Consider the following 24,552-nt stretch of genomic DNA (forward strand, 5'->3'; position numbering starts at 1 on the left):
AGTTTTGAGGAGCAAAAAATAATTATTACTAATGATATTTATTGAAAGAACATACTGCCAAAAGAATGAAAATAAAACAGTGTATTTTTTTATATATCATGATATTTGTGTACCTGAACACACGATGTTTATGAAGTGGTGTTATAAGTTTAAAAAATTTGGCTCTCAAAAGAAATTTCAATCGTTGTACTGTTGATACTTGGCTCTGTTGGCTAATGAGTTTGCCGACCACTAGACTAACCCAATGTTGTTCAATGATTTCCATTAGGTATAGCAGGGGAAGAAAGCAGGCTCTGAAGCCAAACTGCTAGGTATTAACCCCTGTTACTAGTTGTGGTATTTTGGACATTTATTTTCCGTGCTGCAGTTTTCTTATCCACAGCAGTGTAAATCTAACAGTAAATCTAAATGCATTCATTAATTTAATTATAATAAGGTTGTTTGTGAAGGTTGATCTACATAAAGCGCCTAAAACAGCGTTGGGAAAAGTAAGCACTTAATATGTTGGCAATCATTATTTTTTTGTGTGAAATATCATTATCATGCTAGATGTTAATGATTGTTCCCAGACTAGAGTTTCCCCTATGTAAATAAAATTTGAAAAATATTATATAGTTTTCTCCTGGGGTTTACAACATATATTAAAATTGCTTTTACTCTCAGAGCACTTTTCTACTAGAGTTAGTTTCCCTCCGTCAAGCACCACCCACAGATTGTGAATTTATTTAAGGCACTTTCCAGGATTTTTACCTTGTGGTCCTCTAGTTGTTAACAAGCTCTTACCGTTAAAAAGGTCATTGTTGACCTTGATTAGTGTCTTTGAGTGGTTGGTAGCCCTCAGAGTTGGTTAAAAATGAATCATAAAATCATTCATGAGGTCAGACATGTAGTCTGGGTTTTTCTTTTTTTTCCTTTTTTTAATAGTGGGAAAAGATGATGGCTTGCTATAAAATTGTCCCCTTAAAGTACTTATGAAGAAGCATTATCAATCTTATAGTAAGAATTCCCATATATATACATTTTTCTATGAAGTAAAGGGGTGGATGTGCCATTTTTGAATGGGCTCACTTGTTTACCCAGACATATATTCTCTAAACCAAGGCTGTGCAATTGGGCTTCCTCCATAGGTTTAAGAGTTCAAGGATAATTTTACTCTGTACACATTTGATATTCCACAGTCAACGGTTCATAACAATAGATTCTGAGTGTTCACTATGTTTCCGGCCTTGTTCTGTCAACGAGAGGATATATCAACAAACAGAAGAGGCAAAATTCCCTGTCATCACGTAATTTATATTCTGACTAGAGGCCCAATGCATGAAATTAGTGCAAGAGTAGGCCTTCCTTGCTCTGGCTACTGGCACCGGCTTCACTCTGGCACCCAGGACCCAGCCCTGGCTTTGTCCGGAATGCCGTCCTGTGTAATTAGCACATTACACTTTTATTATTATAGACATGGAAAGGCAGACTATACATAAGTACAATACATAAGCAAGATAGGAGATGATAAGTGCTATGGTAGAGAATACGATGAGGAATGTTAGCTAAAGACTGGTAAGGTGTAATAATCAGGGAAGATCTCACTAGAGAGTAATGTTTGCATAGATATTTAAAGAACAGTCTAAAGTCCTGCAGATAATTGGGAAAGGAACAGCAAATGCAGAGTTCCTGAGGTAAAAAGGTATCTGGCATGTTCAAGGATCCTAAGGAAGACAGTGTGACTAAACCTGAAAGAAGATTGGTTAAATTAGAGAATTAACAGAAGGCAAGATTTGTCCTCGCACTGCTGCCATTATTAAAACATTGATGTTTTCATCTGTGTTATGGGAATTCACTGGAGAATTTTGAGGGCAGAGGGAACATGATCTGATTCGCATTATAGATTCAGTCTTGTTTCTGTGTTGTAAATAAGTGGAAAGGGAAAGAGCAAGGAAATAGGAAATCAAGTGTGAAACCACTGTTGCAGTGTAGGAAGAAGAGTATAAAGACAGAGCCCACAGCATTTGTTGATGGACTGGATATGGAATAAAAGGAAGAGATATAAAACATGACTCCATGGGTGTTTTTATTTGTTTTTGGTTTAAGGACGGAGTTACTATTAATTGAGATGGAAAATATGGTAAAAGAAGTTGGATTGGGGAGATGAAGTGAGCATATTTGCTTAAGAAGGCTAGTAGATATTTAAGTGAGATGTCAAGAAGGTATCTGAGTATATAACTTCTGGAATTTATGGGAGATGTCAATTGAAGATATGAATTTGGCAGTTAGCCTATAAACATTTTTACATCTATGAGACTCTGTGAGATGACTAAGGGATGTAAACGAATTCAAAAGATTGAGTTCTAGGATGCTGTCAAGTTAGGAAATTAGAGAAAGGAGGAATAAGCATCAAGTGAACTGAAAAGAAGCACCCAGTGGTGTGGAAGGGAAATCAGACATTTACTACAGAGGAAATTAAATTCAAAAAGTAAAGGAAGCCTGGCCAGTGTTGCTCAGTGGTTGAGTGTTGACCCATGAACCAGGAGATCATGGTTCAATTCCTAGACAGGCAGGGCACATGCCTGGGTTGCAGGCTCAAACCCCCACAGGGGACTTGCAGGAGGCAGCCGATTAATGATTTATTCTTCTCATCATGGATGTTTCTAACTGTCCTTCTCCCTTCCTCTCTCTGAAATCAATAAAAACATAGTTTTTTAAAAGTAAAGGAGAAGAGAATATAGTCATATTGAGCTAAAGTGTTATGAAAGATGACACAAATTAACATGGGATTTAACAGTTCATTGCTGTTGATCATACCAGTTTCTGAATGTGGGAGCCATAGTAAAATCAGGATAGATTCTTATAAGTATAGGCTTAGGGACTAGAGACCATTATAAATTTTTCAAGGATTTTTTTCTGTAGGGGAGACAAGGAGAGTAGTAGTTGGAAGGACAATGTGATCAAGAGACTTGTTTTTCAATGTGTTAAATAACAGCATATTTATAAGCTAATTGAAATTATCTAGGAGAGGAATCATTGATGATTCAGAAAAAATGTGGGACAATTGATGCACTATTGACGAAAATGGTAAAGGAACTCCATTTTTTCCTTCAAAAAAAAGACTCTTAGAAAATAAGTTAACAAAAGTGGCTTATGTTACATGATAAACTATTATCTGTTTCATTAACAGCATCGATTATTGTCAATATGGAAAGAGAGGGTAAACATATAGTACAATGTATTCAAGGAAGAATGTGTTCAATTTGACATAGTGACATAGGTTGTAAGCACTATATATGTTAAGAATATTGATATATAAGGATTTGGAAATTAAGTTCCAAAAAGATTAAATACCGTATTTTTCAGACCATAAGACGCTCCGGACCATAAGACGCACCAGTTTTTAGAGAAGGGAAATGAAGAAAAAAAGATTCTGAAACAAATAGTGTCCTAAAATATTTTATGTGCATTAAAACCCAACATCACAGTCATAAACACATGTAATCAACCCTGTAAAGTAAACAGCAGCATTTAGAACCATTTTAGAGCCGGGCAAGCACACAGAGACCACACAGAGCCAGGCAAGTAAAAAAACTTTTTTTTTAAAGTATATGTGTAGGCTATATTTGGACCATAAGACGCAGGGACTTTTCCCCCCCACTTCTGGGGGAAAAAAAGTGTGTCTTATGGTCCGAAAAATACGGTAATAATCCCAGGGTTACATAATAGATAATTTAAAAAAAAAATCTGACCCAAGTCTCCTACTTTTCACTTTAATATTATTTGTACTACAACTTGTCTGTATCTAACTCTGCTACTTAAAAATAATTAAAATCTATTTTAGTGTATGTGGAGCTCTGTTCTAAAAACATTATTGATATGTGGAGGTTCGCAAAGTGGTGCAAGTTATATAATGAGGTAACAGATGCTGTCATTATGCCACACTAATATTACAAAATGTGTTCCTGGAATTAAGAAGATCCCAAAAATGACTGAGGACTGCAGTGGTTAGTGATGCCCTTCAGGCAGGGTCAACGAGACCCAGGTCATGAGACTCTTGGTTTGTGTCTTTGGTTATACATAAATGTGGAAGGCACTTTAGAAGGGCCATAGCTTAAGTAAAGGCAATATTTTGAGGAATTACACCCAGTCAACATTTTTTTTGTTTGTTAAAAAAATGTTTTCTTTGAACAGATCTTACATATAGTTGGTTTACTATTCTATAAATTACTGCAAAAAGTTTTATATGCAACTGCTTGTTTTATGATTTCACTTACCTACAATTTGGCTCTCATTCCTTAGGTCTTATTATAGATTTTTTTACAGTAAAATTCTTTCAATACATATGTAAAATATAAATTTATGGACATTTTAACCATGGATGTTATTGAGTCTTTTTTTAACAGAAATTTTGATAAATGGCTCTGTTTCTTAAGAACTAGTAATATACATTTTGTATTTTTGTAAGAGTCCATTAAACATGATGATTTAATTCTATTAACCCAAAAGAGGCATACATTAGAACTAAAGTGCTTTTTACTTAGAAAGAAAGCTACTCATAAAGACGTTTATTTGTCTAAAGCCACAGTGTGCTAGACACAGTAGAAAAAATAAGATAAATATTTCAGTAATTCCAATGGAATGGTGGAGAGGAAGAAGCAATAGGAGTGAACTTGTCTGTGGGTATAATCCATAAACTTAAGTAGAGTTGTTTTTAAAAAGAACTTTGTTTTTCCAAGTAATGCTAAATCTTATATAATAATATAAACTATAGCGGAAGTGGCTAATGGGGTTAGAGATAGATGGCATTGATAGATTTTAGCTCTTCCTCTATTTTTTTTTTTCATGCTGCATTAGAATAGTTATTTGTTCTAAGTCTAGATTTTCTCATTTGGACATTAAATAATATAGGGAAGGCTCCTTGGATGTTATAAAGCACAAAATGAATGTTATGCCAAGCTTCAAAGAAAGAGCGCAACATATATTATCAAATAAATTGAAGACGTGAATGTAAGGTCTTTAAAAATATAATTATATTCAAGTATCTTGGGTGGAATTTCTGCTGTCACATGTAACAGAAATTTACTTAACAGTCAGTAATAAATCATAAGTTGTCATCTTTGCATCTTCCTTCCAGGTTAATGCATATTAAATGAATGTACTTTTCTCCTTTATATAAGAAAATAGGGGGAGTGAAAGTTTACATACTTCATGGGTTTCAACCAGTGGTCGGTAAACTGTGGCTCTTGAGCCACGTGCGGCTCTTTGGCCCCTTGAGTGTGGCTCTTCTACAAAATACCACTGCCCAGGCGAGTCTATTTTGAAGAAGTGGCATTAGAAGTTTAAGTTTAAAAAATTTTGGCTCTCAAAAGAAATTTTAATCGTTGTACTGTTGATATTTGGCTCTGTTGACTAATGAGTCTGGCGACCACTGGTTTAAACTAAGCAGGTCATTTATTACTTATAGCAATTAAGTTCATTATCATTTAAGTTAATTAAGTGAGAGATGTACAGACTTGACCAAAGTAGAATTGTAAAGGGGGGAAAATAATAACTTGGTCATCTTGCATTCATTACTACATGCCATCATTTAAAGGTTGGAGTGAAAATCTCACTTGAAGAAGGAAGGAGTGCACTGGGTATTGTATTCCAGCTGTGGTTCAAGGACCTGTAGCACCAGCATAATCTGGGAGCCTGTTAGAAATGCAGAATCTCAGAACCCCTCCCAAACTTCTAAATGAGAATCTTATTTTAACAAGAATCCCAGCTGATTTGAATGCTTATTTAATGCTTGTTTCAGAACCCCTCTCCTCCCCACCCACACATGAGCATTTGGAACTGACATCAGGAACCTCTTAGGATTACAAAGCATTAGAGCCACAGTTGGATCTTCAAATGGCACATTAACCTCTCTAAATTATTAATAAGCCTAAAGTAAATCCTGATTTAGAGGGAAGGTGGACAAAAGAACACAAACAAGAGTGCCTAGTTTGAAAATTCATTAGTTAAAAGTTTACTATACTCATGTGCAAGAAATGATCATGAATTACAACGGTAATTTAGACAGTATTCTTATCTACTAGAGGCCTTGTGCACAAAATTCATGCACTGCGGGGTGTGTGTGTGTGTGTGTGTGTTTCCCCTCAGTCCGGCCTGCACTCTTGCAGTGCAGGAACCCTCTGGGGATGTCTGACTGCTGAGGAGAAGGGAGAGGCTCCCACCACTGTAGCCGCTGCACTCATCAATATTTCTCTCCGTCTCTCCCTCTCTTCCATTCTCTCTAAAAATCATCAGAAAATTATCCTCGGGTGAAGATTTAGAAAAAGAAAAGAAAATCAGAATGACTTGTGCTTATTTCAATTAGAAAATATTGATTGAGTTGAGAGAGCGAACTATCAATTTGTTGTCCCATGACTTATGCCTCATTGGCTGATTCCTTTGAGCTCCCTGACCAGGAAGGACCCACAACCCGGGTGTGTCTGAAGGATGCTCTACCCAAGGGCCAGGACGGGCCTACTTCACTGTGGATGTGTCACTGAGAAAAGCAGTCTGACTTCCTTTCCCCCAGACCCCGCAGTCCACGCTGAGCTAGAAGAGGGCTCAGTGGTACCCTAAGGGCTGCTATTCTTGCTTAGCTGGAGGGGCACCCACTGTTTTCCTCGCTGACCCCGTGGATGAGGGCGGCTACACTCCCAAACGTGAGGCCCCCCAGACCTCCCCATGACACTCTGGGCTCTCACCGCAATCCCCGGTTTAGGACAAAGTTTTAGGACAAACAACCCCAAGAGCTCAGAACGCACCCCAAGCGGAGCTCACCCCGAGGGGAACTCACCGAGAGGCGCGCGGCAGGCAGGGCTCCGTGGTCCTCCACCTGGTCCGGGCGCCCGAACCCCGCACGGCCTTCCCGCCAGAGCTTTCCGTGGACAGAACTAAGACAGTTCAGTAACAGGTGCGATGCCCGTTACTCCGGAGGAAGCAGCCCGGGGCTGGGGAGCCCGAGCCCGCAGGCCGCGGAGCCCATCACTGGGTGCCCGCTGGAGAGGGAGCCTGTACTCGCAGGCCGGAGCCTGGTCCTGGGTGCCGGCGAGAGATGGAGTGCAGGGGTGCGGGCCCAGGGAGCGGGGGAGCAGAGCCGGTTGTCGGCCAAACGCCCGCGTCCGGGCCCGGGAACCGCCTGCAGCTGAGCTGGCCGCACAGGTGCGCCTGCAGGTCCCGCCGGGCTGGGTGCGGGCTCAGATCCGTGTCCCTGGTATCTGAGTTACCTTCTTGGAGGTTAATTGGTGTAAACAGGCCTTCCTTTGATTATCTTGCCTTTTGCACCAACATGGATAGACCCAGAGCTCTGACGTATTCCACTTATGCTAAGTGAAATAAGTCAGAGAAAGACAAACACATGTAGAATGTAAAAAACAACATAAATTAACAAACTCCGATGCAGAGACCAGATAGGAGGGAGGATGGGAGGCTGGGCGGAAAAAGGGGGAGGGATTAAGAAGCACACATTGGCATTGGCTTTAGGTTTGTCTGTTTTGAAGTCATCATTTGAGAATGACTAATTTATGACAGAGAAACAACTGATGGGAACATTATTTCATTTCTCATACCCTATGAGCATTGCCTGAATTTCAGGAGAACGTTATTTTTTAATGTATTTTTAATCTCCCTCTTGGAAGTCTATGTACCTATTCTGATGCAAATTCCCTGCACTCTTACACCAGGACTATCCCCCTTGGGCAGTTGATCCTTTCTGGAGAAAACTTAAGAGAACTATTCTACAGATAATTGGCCTCTGTTTATTCTGCATGAATAGCCAAACTGAAATCTTTCTGAATCTCTGGAAATTAAATTTCAGCTCAGACTTCACACCGAGTACCCAGAATAATGAATGAAAACAAACAAATGAAAACCAACAACAAAAACAAAACAGACATATTCAGGCCAATGACTTTAAATGTCATAATAGCCACAGTGAGGTGGTGGTTCAAATAACTACCAAAAAAATAGAAGACACATCCAAAGGCTTGGGATGTGGTAGCATCAGAGTTTCAATCGTGATTTTAGAAACTGGAAGATAGTGTATCAATGCCTCACATCTCTGAGGATGACCCCTGACCAACCCAGAAATCTGTAGTTGGCTCAACTATCAATAAAAAATGGTGCATTAAGATATGACTTTCTGAGTTTTTAAAAGTTAAATTCACACACTTGTTTGAAAACAAATCCACATTGATTTGTGACATGATGTTTTGATTTTAAACATATCTTAAAATTTGAAAAGAAAGACATTCTCAATACTTTGAAGGGAGTTAAAAAATAATTGTCAAAGCAGAATCAACCTTCCTCTGAATTATCCTTTCAACTATTTCTGAGGAAGTTTTATTATCACATTTGTTCTTCTGGAAATTTATTAGGTATTTTTTATAATGCTTAACCTTTAAAAAAAATTTTTAATTCATTTTTTTTTTTGAGAGAGAGGAAAGAGAGAGAGAGAGAGAGAGAGAGAGAGAGAGAGAGAGATAGATTTGTTGTTCCACTCATTTATGCATCCATTGGTTGCTTCTTATATGTGCCCTGACCCAAGATTGAACCTGCAACCTTGGAGTATCTGAAGGATAATCTAACCAACTGAGCTACTAGGACAATGCTAACCTTTTTTTTATAGTTCAATAGGGAAAATTATCATAGTAAAGCTTTTGAGAATTTATAAGGCCTCATTCTTATTCAAAGTAAAAACTAATCATAAATTATGAATCTCATATGCGATGGATTATATAAAACATCTACTGTTGAAAGCTAGCCAAATATGAATAAACCTGTGATTTAAAAGCATGGATGCAGATGGAAATGTGACAGTGTAAAATTGCCACACTCCTACTCCACATCCTGTCCTGGCAAGAACACAGCTCTGATGATATAATAAGCTCGATTTGTTTCTAATTTATGCTTCCCTGTGTGGTATCATCTGATTTATTATTGACATAGATAATAATCTGTCCAAGGCCTAACGAACTGAGTGGTTTCCAACATTCCATTAGAGAAGATTAAATGAGAATTTTATTTTATTTTATCTTATTTTGTTTTCTAACTAGGACTTGCATTTGCAGAAAGAAAACATAGCTGGACTTCTCACCTAGGAAGGTACAATGATATATGCACCTACAGTTTTGAAGCAGTCTTTTGTAAGGATTTTAGGTTTAACTAATATTCTTTCTTTCTGTTGTTTTTTTTTTTTTTTTTTTTGTGTGTGTGTGTGTGTGTGTGTGTGTGTGTGTGTGTGTGTTTAGTTTTTAGTTTGGAAGAGTAAATGTATGCAGATAGAGTTTAACTGATAGGTGGAGGTAACCAAAATCTTTTCATATGATCTCAAGCCTCAGAAAATCAATTGGAAGTGGTGGGTCCAATTGAAAAAGAATTAATTTTCCAAAGGCTGACTACAAGAGAGAATTCATGCTTTGCCCTGAACCAAATGTTGGAGAAGCAAATACAAGTTCACAGAGAGCCAAAGGGACTCAGTGAGCCACAGCATTTCTGGTTTTCCTTTTGGAATCACAGTTTGCTTCCTTTACTCAATTCCTGATCCAAACTGCGAATAGACCCTGTGTGTGTGTGTGTGTGTGTGTGTGTGTGTGTGTGTCTGGGGGTAAGGAGGTGTTTTGGTAGTCAAAACATTTCTGGAAACTATGGGAAGAAGGAATTTCATAGCAGGAATCTCTGGATACTAACAATCAGCATGAAAATCCTGAGTATCCAAAAGTCAAGGGGGGAAGCTGAATTTATGGTGAAGGAAGGAATAGAAATATCTTTATTTTTTACTTAGACAACTTTGCAGAGAACATATTGGAGATGTGGTTGTATTTAAGAAACCTCAGAACCGCCCTAGTGATGTAATAATTATTTCCTTGAGGGAAAAGAGGAGTGGGTGGGACATGATTCTGTGTTGAATAATATCCTGAGATGGTAGCAAAAGGTGACTGGGTTTTGATCTGGATTCACTTTGGGTGGTAAGCTCTCTGCTGAGGAGCTTTCTCTCCCTAGGCTGGAGTAGATTGGAAACTGATTTTCCTCAAAGGTGATTTCTGTCCTACCCCCTGAAATTCTGTCTTTAATTACCTCGATTTTCTTCTTAAAAGAGAAAATAAAATGAAAGAAAAAAGATTCCTGATACATTTTTTTTTTTTTTTTAAAGACTACGGGAAGCAATCTTTTAGCTACATGGCCTTCTTGTGAGAGAACTGTCAACTCCACCCAGTTCATGATTTCTGGCAATAAATGCGGGGTTTCAAGGGTATGAGGTCTTGTTCATTTAACAGTCAAACATTGAGGAAGTCTTTGTTGCTTATTCCTAAATTTATTAGATTCAATGTGACTAACCACTCCCTTCCTCTCTGCGGTGAAGAGGAAGAATGAAGACCATCAGGTCAAATGTTTCATCAGGTCACATGAACAATTGTATTGAGGGACACTAAAAGGGAGATAAAAAGATTTTTTTTATTTTTTTTATTTTTTAGCCCAAACATTTATTTGAAGTAGAAGCAGGGATTAAGGGATTTTTTAGTCTTCCTCTTATATGAATAGCATCTGGCTGTGAGTGAGGGGATTTATTGTCACTGTGCTCTACCACCGATAGCAAATCGGTTTTGTGAAGCTTACTCAACTGTCCTGGACTTCACTGAATTGGTAACCTGGGAGTCAAAGAGGATGTCGACAAGACCTTCCTTTAGCTCTAGCTGCTTTGTACTGTATTTCTGTTGTTCCAAAAGATTAGGCAGGTGAAGGACAGTTTGTGACTAAACACACCCTCAATTTTAACAAAGTTAAACATAAGGTTCTATTGCCATAGCACTCCAGTGTTGAAAGAGTTTTAGTGATTATTTGTTTTTTCTGCTCACACATATTGCTGAGAGAAGTGAAGTAGCATATTGAACTTGCTAAAGGAAATACAGACAGGAAGTTCTTTTCATTTTACTTATAAAGATATTTAACAGTCTGCTATTTTTGAGACTAGTCTTCTTTGTCTGCAGTATATTTTCATTTTTGTTGTGGATGAGCATTTCCTTTACATTAGGCTGTAAGATCAATGCGAGTAGAACTTATCAGTCTTTGTGGCAAGTGCAGAGTACTTGGTGATCTTAGATGAGTCAACCATTTGTCTTCAAAACTCAAACTTTCTGAGGGTAGTGATTCACCTTCTTGTGCTAAAAATGAGAAATTATTCTAAATAAAGTTATTAACTATATGTGGGAAATATATAATTTTTCCTGTGACTTTCCCCCCTCTCTGTAGCAGAGGTAAGGAACCTTTTTTTTCTGCCAAGGGCCATTTGTATATTTATAACATTCTCGTGCCATACAAAATTTCAACTTAAAAATTATGCTGATATATTTGATCAAACATTTAATTAACTCTAATGCCTTGGCAGGGCCAGGACAAATGATTTTGAGGGTCTTACATGGCCCACAGGCCCGACATTCCCCACCCCTGCGATCAGGTATTGGTGACAAAGATTCTGAACATACTCTTCAGAAAAAATGCACACATGCATACAAACATATGAAAATATTGTTCATAGGGTTTCAGATACTCAGAACCATTCTGGTGATCTGTAATGGTTTATTGATCATGGATCATGAAGAACTTGTCTGTCATCATTCCATTAAAATCCATCATGTCCCTGAATTCCCAGACTTAAGCTGGTAGAAAAATGAATGATCATCACTTGGCTTTGTTCATTTCAGAAAGAACCAGTTTGCAGATTTTCCCAGGCATTTGAGGGTCTGGGCAATTGCATGAGATTAGAAACTGAGAACAAGGTGATAGGACATTGAATCGCTAAAGGAACAGTTAGAAGGAGTGATTGTGGTGGATGGAGTCAAAGGTTTAGATAGAACAAAGAAAGCGTTTATGGCAGAGTTCACTGCTGCTGTCATAGGAGGAGAGGGGGCTCTGGTTAATACCAGTAAGAGCAGAGCAGGCCTCCTCTGAAAGGCCTGGGAGAAGCAACACGGTCACCCTGCCACCAAGGCAGGGTGGACAATAGAGTTCCTGTTTAAAGGGATGATAAACTGTGGACAGTCCTAAAAATCACATGCCTGACAGTTGCCAATTTAGGAGAAGAAAAAAGATAAAGCTCAGAAATATATTGCTGCCCTAACCAGTTTGGCTCAGTGGATAGATTGTCGACTTGTGGACTGAAGGGTCCCAGGCATGTACATGTAAAGGGCATGTACCTTGGTTGCAGGCACATCCCAGGCAGCTGATTGATGTTTCTCTCTCATCGATGTTTCTGACTATCCCTCTCCCTTCCTCTCTGTAAAAAATCAATTAAGTTTATTATTTTTTCAAAAGAAATGTATTGCCAAATTACTGGTGATTAACTTTCACGAGTTTGCAGCCCGCAAAGCCAGCATTCATTGCTGATTCCTGACATCCAGGGAGTCTGTTAGCTCTAGGTGTTAAGATGCGGGCTCTGAACTTAACCTTTGTTTCCTTTTTCTCTCCCTTTTGGCTTTAGTTGATGATCCCATGGAAACAGAAAGGGCTTTGCTTAGTTTGGCAGAAATGCAAGAAAGATAAGCTGCCTGGGGAAGAGGGAACCTGTTCCAATCCCCGTCCCAAGGTCTTTTCAAAATGTGTGCGTCAGCCTGAGAAATTTTCATATGTAATGCCTAAGTCTAATTATTTAGTTTGGCTACAAAGGACCGGCAAGGCCGGCTTTAATCGTTTTGATGCTAACGTTGTCACAAGGCAGCATTAAATCATGTTGAAATGATAATACATCAGGTTAGTCACTATTTTTGCAGCTGTTTTTCTTTGTCAAATTTGTTTGAAACTGAACCCAATAGAATTCGTTATGGTGAAAGAAAATAGAGCAAAAGACGACGTCAACTTTATATGTCTTTTCCTCATTGTATAAGTAAAAACAGAACATGAGAGTCAAGATTCTTAAACATCTCCCTCCTCCAACTGGCACTGCCAGAATTCAGGACTCAATCATCTTTCAGAAACTTCTGAGTAGTTTCCCTGCCCCCACCTTTCCTGATTCTCATCCATCCGGAACACCGCAGCCAGAGTTATTCTCTGACGCTCAATTAGAGTATTTGTTACTTTTCCGCATAAAATATTTTAGTGGCTTCCGATACCTACATAATAATACCTGCACTCTGAGGCCCTGATTATCTGGAAGCTGCTTTCTGTCCATCCAGCCTTACATCTCACGCTCCCCACATATACTCAACTACTTCAATTCCACATATATTTATGAAGTACTTCACTTTTCTCAGACCCTGAAGTAGGTGCTGGAGACTCAAGGATAAGTTTATGAGATGGTCTTTGCCCCAAAGGAGCTCACACTACAGAGCAGGAGAAATATTAAAAACACAGGGTGTAACTGCAACATGTGCTGATATATGCCTTTGCACCTTCTAGTGTATATTCTAGGCCCTAGAATATAATTTTCTTTACATCTTTCCTGTAAAGGTTTTATCTGTCTTTCAAGACCGTTCTCAAATATCACCTCTTTTTGTAAGATGATGAGCTATTAATTATTTTAAAAGATTTATTGACATTTTGTGTATACTGCTATTAGAGTTTATTTAACTTATATTTTATAAATATATTTACTAGTATTTGCACATTGATTTATGAGTCCCTTGAAGGCAGGATTCAAGCATTCCAAAACCTTTACGTGTTTAATTGCTGATATATACTAGGTTCTAATATATATTTATTGATTTGAAGAGCCTTTTAGTATTATTTTAATATTATAAAAAATAGAGATATTCCGATCTCTAAATCCAGGTTTAAAGGAAGATGAGACATTTTTCTTTATCAAAACTTAGTATTATTTGGTCCAAACTAAATTTTAATAATTATGTTAAAAATAACAGTTAATTATTTTTTCATTGCAGTGACATTGGTTAATATAATTATATAGATTTCAGGTGTACAATTCTATAATATGCCGTTTGTACATTGTATTGTGTGTTCACCACCCTAAGTTTATAAAACTGACTATTTGTTGAGCTTTTCCTATCTCCAAGGCATTGTTCTAAGAACTTTATACAAACTATCTCAGGAGAATTATATGAGTTGAGACATATAATAACTTCCTTTTTATAGATTTTTGTACAGGGTTTAAAAATTATATCATCAGTATTATAATAATACCTGGTAGTTACATAAGATTATCGTGTGCAAGGCACTTTTCTAATGCTTTATATATTAACCTACATCACTTATTACATAGATTTTTATTATTATCCCCATATAAGATAAAACTAATGAACAGAGAAGTTACATTTCTTGTCCTAGATCATACAGCCAGAGTTGTGTGGTCAGGATATGTTCCAGTTGTGTGGTCTAGACCTCCAGCTCCCACTCTTACTCATTAGGCCAACCATGTTTCATTTTGTAATTAATTAACATTGCAATGTCTGGTTCAAACTAGTTGATTATTGTCCATGGACACTTGAAATGATAAGGATTTATATAATCTGTTTTTCTCTATTAATTGGGTCAATATATACTCTTGGAAATCCCATACATACTGACCATTTTGTCCATTTCATTCTTTGTTAAACAAGGGGAAATCCCTTGGAAGATAGATAAATGAAAGTTTGTGTGTAATGTGTGTCTTAATTATTCTCTCAATCTCATTCTTCTCTTCTCAGTTCTACTTTACAATAAGCATGGACTATTTTTTTTTTTTTTTTTTTTTTTTTTGGATATTAGCCCTGCAAAAATAGGTTTACTGCATTTAGATGCTAAACTATATTATTCTGTTCTGAAAACCTACTAAAGATCTATGTAACTTAATAGAAATATAATTAGGATAGAGTTCAGACTTCATCCAATGTACACAAAGCATGATTAATAAATATCAATAAGATATTTATACTTGGTGAAGCCACACTCACTTGAGAATTCACATAGTATCATATATTCAGCTATAGCTTTTCTGCTTCTCAAAACTAAGACAAAAATCTATCTTAGCAACTAAAAGAAATAACATTTAATCATTGTAAATTAGAAAAGAGAGTGAAGGGAATTCTCAAAACTATGAAATAATAATGAAGCCCACAGTTGATGGATGGAATATATTGGCTTTAAATTTAAGGGACTTATGTATCTATTTTATAGTTTGAAACTGCTATGATACATTCTAAAAGTACAGATGCCTGTTTCTGAGACACTATTTTTTTTTAAAGTTTAAAAAAATTATTGATAAGTTGTATATCGAGTTGTTGATTCATTTATTTATGCATTCACTGGCTAATTCTTGTATGTGCCCTGACCATAGATTGAACCCATAACCTTGGAATATTGGGACAACTCTTTAACTCACTGAGCTACCCAGCCGGAGCCCCTGAGATGTTATCTTTTTCTTTCTCATCAATTAATAATGAATTACTTTTACTTGAAAATAATGATTTGTTATAAAGTCTAGTAACATAATGGACTTTAATAAGTGATGAAAGATATTCTTACCTTATTGATATTTAATACTCTAGAATTGTAGAAAATGAGAGAGTGTGATAAGTACTTGAGTAAAATCTTTTATTCCTCCCATTTCCTCCTCCTCCTGGTTCCTTCCCCACCCCAGGCCTTTGCCACCCTATTGTCTGTGTCCATAGGTAATGCATATATGTATGTAGGATCTTTGTTTAATCTCTTCTCATCCTCCCACTCCCCTTCCTCTAAGAATCATCAATCTGTTTCATTCCATGCCTCTGATTACTGTATTTTTCGGACCATAAGACGCACTTTTTCCCCCCAGGAAGTGGGGGGAAAAAGTCCCTGCGTCTTATGGTCCAAATATAGCCTACACATATACTTTAAAAAAAAAGTTTTTTTACTTGCCCAGCTCTGTGTGGTCTCTGTGTGCTTGCCCGGCTCTAAAATGGTTCTAAATGCTGCTGTTTACTTCACAGGGTTGATTACATGTGTTTATGACTGTGATGTTGGGTTTTAATGCACATAAAATATTTTAGGACACTATTTGTTTCAGAATCTTTTTTTCTTCATTTCCCTTCTCTAAAAACTGGTGCGTCTTATGGTCCGGAGCGTCTTATGATCCAAAAAATACGGTATATTTTATTCACTAGTTTATTCTATTCATTGGATTTCTTATTTGTTTATTTTTAGGTTCAATTATTGATAGGTAGGTATGTATTTGTGGCCATTTTATTGTTCATATTTTTTATATTTTTCTATTCTCTTCTTCCTCTTCTTAAAGAATACCCTTCATATAATACTGGTTTGATGGTAATGAACTCCTTTAGCTTTTTCTTATCTGTGAAGTTCTTTATCTGATCTTCAATTTTAAATGATATCTTTGCTGAGTAGAGTAATCTTGGTTGTAGGTTCTTGCTATTCATTACTTTGAATATTTATTGCTACTCCTTCTGGCCTGAATAGTTTCTGTTGAGAAATCAGCTGCCAGTCATATGGGTGCACCCTTGTAGGTAAATGCTTTCCTCTTGCTGCTTTTAAGATTCTCTCTTTGTGTTTAGCCCTTGGCATTTTAATTAAGATGTATCTTGATGTTGTCCTCTTTGGCTTTCTCTTGTTTGGGACATTTTGTGCTTCCTCAACTTGTAAGTCTATTTCTTTTACCAGGTGGGTCAAGTTTTCTGTCATTCTTTCTTCAAATAGGTTTTCAATATCTTGCTCTCTCTCTTCTTCTGGCACCCCCATAATGTGACTATTGGTACACTTGAAGTTGTCCCAGAGGCTCTTTACACTATCTTCATATCTTTTCAATTGCTTTTTCTACTTGCTCTATTGATTGAGTATTTATTTATTTATTTATTTTTGCTTCCACATATTTCAAATCATTGATTTGATTCTCAGAATCTTCTACACTACTGTTGAATCCCTGTATATTCTTTATTTCAGTCCATTTATGCTTAATTTCTGACTGGTCCTTTTCCATTTTTTTTTTGGAAATGGAAGGTTTTGGAGTTTTCTAGATGATTCTTGAGTAATTTTATGACTGTAGTTTTGAACTCTATGTCCAGTAGTTTGCCTTTTTTCCATTTCTTTCATTTATGACATGTTTCTTTTTTGTTTCTTCATTTTGGCTGCTTCCCTGTGTTTGTTTCTATGTATCGGGTAGAGCTGCTATGTCTCCTTGAATTGGTAGAATGGCCCTGTGTGGTAGGTGTCCTATAGAGCCCAGTGGCTCAGCCTCCCCAGTCACCTGAGCTGGGAGCTCTAGGTGCACCCCTTTATTGGCTGTGAGCACATTCTTGTCATAATTGGGGCTTGATTATTGTTGGTATCACTGGGAGGGATTGACCTCCAGGCCAATTGTCTGTGAGGACCAGCTGCGACTACAGTGGGAGAGCTGCTAGGTAGGAGACACCCCTATGGAGCAGGTCTTGCTTCAATGGGCTTTTGTGTTCATTGATTTGCCCCTTTAAAAGTGTTGCTTATGGATGTGTAGAGTTGTAATCTATGACACTAACCACTGGGTACACTAGCCCTTGGGTCTTCAGGGAGTTACGAAGTCAGCCACTGCCTGGGGCCACCCAGTAGGAACTATAGAGAGATATACAGATTCCTCCTCTTTGTACTGGGTTTGGAAGTGCCCAGTTGAGGCCCAGCTTTGAAGCAAGGCAAGCTGGTGCTGGTGCCTGGTCTTGGGCCTTTTATTGTTAGGTTTAGGGCTTCCTGACCCAGCTTCAGCTTGTTTGAGATTTTAGCCTGAGCAAGGACATTCATATGCAAAAGCTGCTGCACACAGCTTGGGTGGGGTTGTAAATTGGATAAGGCTGGGTCTCAGGGAATTTCAAGGGCAGAACAAACAGAAATGGCTGCCAATCAGTCCTGTGACTGGGGAGGTCCCAATGTAGGAACAATGATCCCTGGAAGCACCTCCAACTGGAAGAAAGCTGCCCCTGAGTTCCTGCCCAGATGCCAGACAATCCAGTTCCTCCTCCTATATGTCTGTATCCTCCAAAGCCTCCCTGGTGCTGGACCTCAGGAGAAGCAGGAGCCTGTAAGTTCGTTAGTGGTGCTTGCCTTTTAAGAGGAACAGCTATATCTCCAGCAGCCTCCATGTCACTGAGCCCCAATCTGCACTGGTTTTCATAGCCTGTAGTTCTTATTGCCTGTAGGGACTTCTTTCGCCAGCTCTGGGACCCTGGGCTGGGGGTCTGGTATGGGCCTGGGACCCTTGCTCCTCCAGGCAGCCTCCGCAGAGAAGTTCTCCCCCCTGATTAAAAAAGCAGCACCTGTGGGTGCTCAGCCAGCCTGTTCTGTGCCTCCACACCTTTATACCTCCTACCAGGCTCAGTATGCTTTCTTCTTTACCTCTCTAGTAGTAGGACTTCCATTCTGCCAGCTTTCCAGCAGTTCTGGATGATGGTTGTTTTGTATTTTAGTTGTAAGTGTGATGTGGTTGTGGGAGGGCATGAGTATAAGTGTTTACCTATGTCACCATCTTCCTACTTTGCATATATTCATTAATTAAATCAGTGTGCTAATATTACTGTCGCTATTTCATGACTTAAGTAGTTCATTTATAATTTAAGAAGGTTAATACAGGGTTGTATGAGATTTTGCATTTAATTTATTTTGTATCAACACATTTTATATTTATTTTAATATCCATTTTTCATAAGTTAAGATAGATATATAAATAAAATAAGAATACAATAATTATACCTATTTCTAAATAAGTATGTTGTTAAAAAGTGTGTCTTGTTTGCAATTATCTAAATTGAAATAGTCATGCTATGTTTATACATTTACCAAATGGGACAATATCTGTACTGAGGTACATAAATATTGTGTGTACTAAGAATTTTTTATTTCATTCTGTTCTTCTTTCACTTTCCCACAGACTTGCTGCTTTCAAATAGCTGCATTCCCTTCCTGGGTTCATCAGAAGGACTGGATTTCCAAACAATTCTGTTAGATGAGGAGAGGAGCAGGCTGCTGCTGGGAGCCAAGGACCATATCTTCCTGCTCAATCTGGTTGACTTAAACAAAAGTTTCAAGAAGGTCAGTTTATTTATCTATATTTGCCTGGATGCATTTTTTTAAATCAATTTCTCCCTCTCTGTGTTGTTTCAAGTGTCTTGGTGTCAAATGCAGTAGGTCATTTACATGTCAAAAAGAACATACTGCCTTTGATATACATCTTAGACTTTTATGGATTTAAGTACATATACATGTTTTTTGTTAAGAATGAATGAGCCTGGCTCTGTGGTTGAGGATCAGCCTATGAACCTGTAGGTCATGGTTTGATTCCCAATCAGAACATATGTCTGGGTTTTGGGCTGGATCCCTGGTGGGGGGTGCGCAGGAGGCAGCTGATCAATGATTTTCTCTCATCATTGGTATTTCTCTCTCTTTCCCTTTCTCTCTGAAATCAGTAAAACTATATTTTTAAAAAATAATGAATATAATACCATAACCTTGAAAATATGAATGGAAGGTATGAAAATGTAGTAAATGAATAGCATTACATTATACAGTTTGAATGCAAAGTTTTGAATTGTAAAGCTAGCAAATGAAGTATTCATCAAATGTTAGCATTTATATCCATAGCAATTTTTGTAAATAAGCAAACTTTAAATTGATAGTGTGACTATGATAGTAATTTAATACCACACTTTTTCTCCACTCTCTCATTTTATATCTGAATAGGTTTTCCTATGGCCTAGTTATGCTCAGTTAGTGAAAATTAATATCTTAACTATGGGCTCATTGAGAGCAATCTTACTACTAAAAGGAAACATATATTATTACAAACACAATAGGCAGTTGCTGCTATATTCTACTTTTCAACTAATACTGTGATACCATAGCTTAGGCCTTGTAGTTATTATTAGCTAGTACTTTAGCAAATATCAATATCTATGCAAGCAAAGCTACTTACCAAGACTAGAAGGGATGGAATGGCTGATGAGAAGACATACTACATGACCTATTCTGCATCTACAAGGGATCTTTGTGTGTGTTTTGCTTTTTCTCCTTTTCTGGAAGCATTCCAAAAGAAGTACTAGGTTTAGGGAGTGGGTGAGAGTGGGGTTGAGGGGAGTCAGTGGAGGGCGAGGGGAAGGGGGCATCTGTAATACTTCCAACAATAAAGACAAATTAAGAAGAAGAGAAAAATACTAGGATTATCGCAGTTTCAGGTTAATAGAGACTTCCTCCATTCAAAAAGAGTTGTTGATAGGTATGCTAGGCTTGTGAGGCCTCATTAGAATTCGCCTACAGTGACCACTCAGCTCTATAATTTTGAGATGATTTTAATAATTAAACATTATTTCTTAGTTATTTGAATATGATTAACATTCAGGACTTTAGTCAAGGAAAAGATTTGTCTCCATATGTATTAATACCGATTAATTAACCTGCATTAGAAACAATGGCTTTGCTTTTTAATCATCTTAAATTTTTAACTTTTCCACATGTTTCTGAGTGAGATTCACTGAAAGAAAGGGGGTTATTTCTTATGAAAGCTCATATTTGATAAAGAAATAGTCTTTGAATGCAAATGTATATGCATGCATTTCATGTAATCTATATTTCTAGAAAAAAGTGAAAGCTAAAATATTGCCAATAGTTGTTTTGACTTGTTTTAATACAAACACACTTGCAAGCACATAAGGTTATTTTATTAAAAAACATATATTATTCTAAAGCCTGGATAATGTTTAAAATAAAATGAAATAAGCAGCTGCTTATGTGCTAGAATACAAAAATCTTGCCATTATTCTCCATTCCATTTATTTTTAAGGATATGCTTTTTTTTTTCTTTAGGAATTGTTCAAGGACTTATACTTTTAGGAGAGTCTATTAATGGTATTAGCTATTTCTCAGTCATCAGTAAATATCTTAGAGGGTGAATCATTTTTAAAAGAGCCCAGAGAAAAATCTTAGTTTACTTTGTTCTATTGCTTTGAGAGATATTAAATAGCTAGCAGCATTTTTCCAAATATGTCTCAGTATAATAGCAATAAAGCAATTCATACTTTTAAGGGAATTTATTCTTGAACTATTCTCTGCCTTCAGGGATTAGAAGAAAGTCCATTTATCTGAACTGAGTGTATTAGATCATTGCTTAAAATAAATTGTGATAGCACAATTTCCTTCTGTGACTATTTTAGGCAAATTGCTCTTTGGCCATATTCCATGCTTGAAATGTGCTAATATTTAATAAAATAAATATTTATGAAATATTGATTTCCCTTAATGATGTTATTGAAATAAATGATTATTTAAACACATTATAAAATTAAGGTCTGTGCTAGAGATTTTTGGCTTAACTGATATTTTTTTCATATGTTTTATAACATGTATAATTCATAAAGGGGTTATGCATGCAAACTATGAATTGTTTACATAGGTACCCACCTTTAACATTTCTATAAATCACTCCAGTGTTAAAAGGTACTCCACGGCAGCAAGTTAAGTGTCAAGATGTAGTACTTCAGCTCTGTTTAGACCTACAGGGTTTGCATTGGCTCAGTGCCGCTCGGCAAAAGTCCAAGCTACTCTGCAGAAGAAACCACACAAGTTGGGACGCTGTGGGGCTGAAAGATCTTCTTTGTACTCCTTAGAGTGAAAGCAATATACAACACATAATTTAATTATGAGTGACTAGTTGGGAATATTTTCCACTGGGAAATTTAACATTTTTTAATATTTTTACATTTTTATTGAATTTTGGGGGTGACATTGGTTAATAAAATTATATAGGTTTCAGGTGTACAACTCTATAATACATCATCTGTCTGTTGTATAGTGTGTTTACTACCCCAAGTCAAGTTTCCTTCCCTCATCATCTATCCCCTTTATGACTTTTTCTACTCCTCCCCACCCCCTTTTCCTTTGGAAATCACCACCCTGTTGTCTGTGTCTATGAGGTTTTTCTTTTCTTTTTGCTTAATCCACTCACCTTTTTTCACCCAGCCCTTCAACACTTCTCGCCTCTGATAACTGTTAGTCGATTCTCTACCTATCAGTATATTATTTTATTCTATTTATTAAATTCCACATTTGAGTGAAAGCATATGGTATTTATCTTTATGTGATGGCTTATTTCACTTTGCATAATGCTCACCTGGCCCATCAATGCTGTCCAGAAGGTCAGATTTCCTTCCTCTTTACAATTGAATAGCATCCCATTGTGTAACTGTACCACAGCTTTTTTTTATCTATTCATCCCCTGATGGGCACCCGGGCCCCTTCCAAGTCTTCCCTATTGAAATAATGGTGCCTCTTCCCAGCTCTGGTGCTCTGGGCTGGCAAGCTTGGTGTGGGGCTGAGATGCTATGCCTCTCAGGGGGATTCCTCCTTAACTGAAATATCCCCCCAGAATCCCAGCCACTGTCCACCCATGGGAGTAGAGCCAGCCCTTTTCATGTCTGGACTCTTTCTACCAGTCTCCATGTGGCTTCTTGTGTAAATTCTTGGTTACAAGACTTCTCTTCAGCTAGTCTTTAGTTGGTTATTCAGGATGATCCTCTGGGAAGTTAAAATATATATACCCAGCTGGCATGGCTCAGTGTTTGAGCATCGGCCTATAAGCCAGGAGGACACAGTTCACTTCCGGGACAGGGCACATGCCTGGGTTGGGAGCTTGATCCCCAGTGTGGGGCGTGCAGGAGGCAGCCAATCAATGATTCTTTCTCATCATTGATGTTTCTATCACTCTCTCCCTCTCCCTTCCTATCTGAAACCAATAAAAATATTAATATATATGTACATACATATACATATACATATACATATACATATACATATACATATACATATACATGTACATAGAATATATTCAATTGGAGTATCAAAATTCAGGATATATGTTTACTTAAAGTTTTTGTACAGATAAGACTTTACGTATTGAAATGTGATACCTTATAATTTAAACAGCTTTTCTAAATTTGTTCTGTAAGGCCTCTCTTACTTAAGGGATGCCCTGTGGATTTCTCTCTAGGAAAGGTTTGGCGGAATAAATATGGACATTTATTTGACATACCCTTCCCCAACATGAGACCACACTGGAGCCAAAAGCAACCCCATTCCAAGGGAAAGACATGGATCTGGAACTGTATTTACCACTCTTGACTATTTTTTTATAGGTTGAGTTCCCCTGACAGCGAACTATGAGATGAAGACTAGCTTATAGGATATTTTTAAAGTTGTGTTCTTGCTTGAGAGGGTCACTAAGAAAATAGTGTTAGACAAAGGGAGGCTGAGCTCTGATGTAATTCCAACAAAAGCTTCAGTTGACAGGCCAAACTGATAAGGTAGCAAACATTTCAATATTTTTCTCTAGAGTAAGTGATAATACCATTATTTAGCTCGGTTTATCTTATAAAAGCGAATCTCTATCTTCTCTCTATCTAATCTATTCAGCATGACCATCAATGTTATCTCTTAAAAAAATAAAACTCTTAACATATTTCTTACCGGTTTATACACTTCTGGCAGTTCTTGATTTCTGAGGAACTTGAATGAACTCCAAATTTCTATTGACTTCTAAGGTTCTTCCCAACACATTTCCATCCTATGCTTTTATCCACTCTTTATTATTCCCTTACTCACACTTTATAGAGATGGAACTATCATCTGTTTAACCATGTTATCAAGGACCCCGTTCTTTCTTTTTCTTCTGTTGCCATGCTTGGTGTTGGCATTTTTTTTAGTTGGTAGCGAGATGGCTGGAACAGTTTCAAGGATTACATGCAAATAAGAAAATGTAAAGGAATAAAAGACCATCATATCTCTTTTTTAGATTATCTGAAATGTAGGTTACCTGAGACAAACGTAAAAGTTTTCCCACCCAATCAAAAAGGCAAATGTGTATTGTCTGTTTGAAGAGAATTATCAAGATTAGTTTGTTCTATAAGGAAAATATATGTAAGAATTTATTTTTCTTTCAGGAGACAATCTTGGAAAGTATTCAGTGCAAGTAAAAACCTTTGAAATAATTTATTTTTCTTTACCCTGCATGGTAAAAATTGGAAAATCTGCTAACCTTGATAAATACTTCCCTAGCTTATGTAAATTTATTTGCTCAATAAAAGTTCTCTGTTATTTGTGTGTAATCTGAGCTTTATGTAATCTGCAGAACTCTTCAAATATCTGATATCTTGTAGCTTTTGCCAATCTCACAAAAAATATAGGTATACTTTTGATTTCTTCGCATGCATGGCTATTGTTGTGTTGGCTATTGTCATTTTTTTTAAATTTTTTAATTTGACAATCTAAGAGAAAAGAGGTCAGTGCCCCTGTCTTTTCAGGCATTGTGTGTTTTAAAAATTCTTGAGACACACTAATTGAAATGTGCTGGCTTAAATGAAAGAAACTAGATTTCCCTGCCCTTGCCTTCAATATCCTACCCCATCTCCAGGATCAGAGGGAGTATATATAAAAAGCATTTTAATAGTCCTTGAAAAAGTTTAACTGTAGATGGACATTTACTAATGCATCCATTTGTTATTCACTTATAAGTGAAATCTGTTCAAGGCAGACATCATAATAATGAAAGTATTTGACATTTGTACGTTATGATTTAGGGACCAATGATTTCTAAACAAATGCTTTTAAACT

At 37.1% G+C, this 24,552-nt stretch overlaps 1 protein-coding gene across 1 annotated transcript in view; it reads left to right on the forward strand.

Moving 5' to 3' along the window:
• The window catches only part of SEMA3D (semaphorin 3D), a 176,410-nt gene that overhangs the window by 61,679 nt on the left and 90,179 nt on the right, over positions 1–24,552 (forward strand). Inside the window, exon 3 of the mRNA XM_036429561.2 lies at positions 18,827–18,987. Within this exon, the coding sequence (XP_036285454.1) occupies positions 18,827–18,987 (161 nt within the window). The remainder of the gene's footprint in view (positions 1–18,826; positions 18,988–24,552) is intronic.

The sequence above is a fragment of the Pipistrellus kuhlii genome, unplaced genomic scaffold (assembly GCF_014108245.1).
Source record: "Pipistrellus kuhlii isolate mPipKuh1 unplaced genomic scaffold, mPipKuh1.p scaffold_m20_p_10, whole genome shotgun sequence".
NCBI lineage: Eukaryota > Metazoa > Chordata > Mammalia > Chiroptera > Vespertilionidae > Pipistrellus > Pipistrellus kuhlii.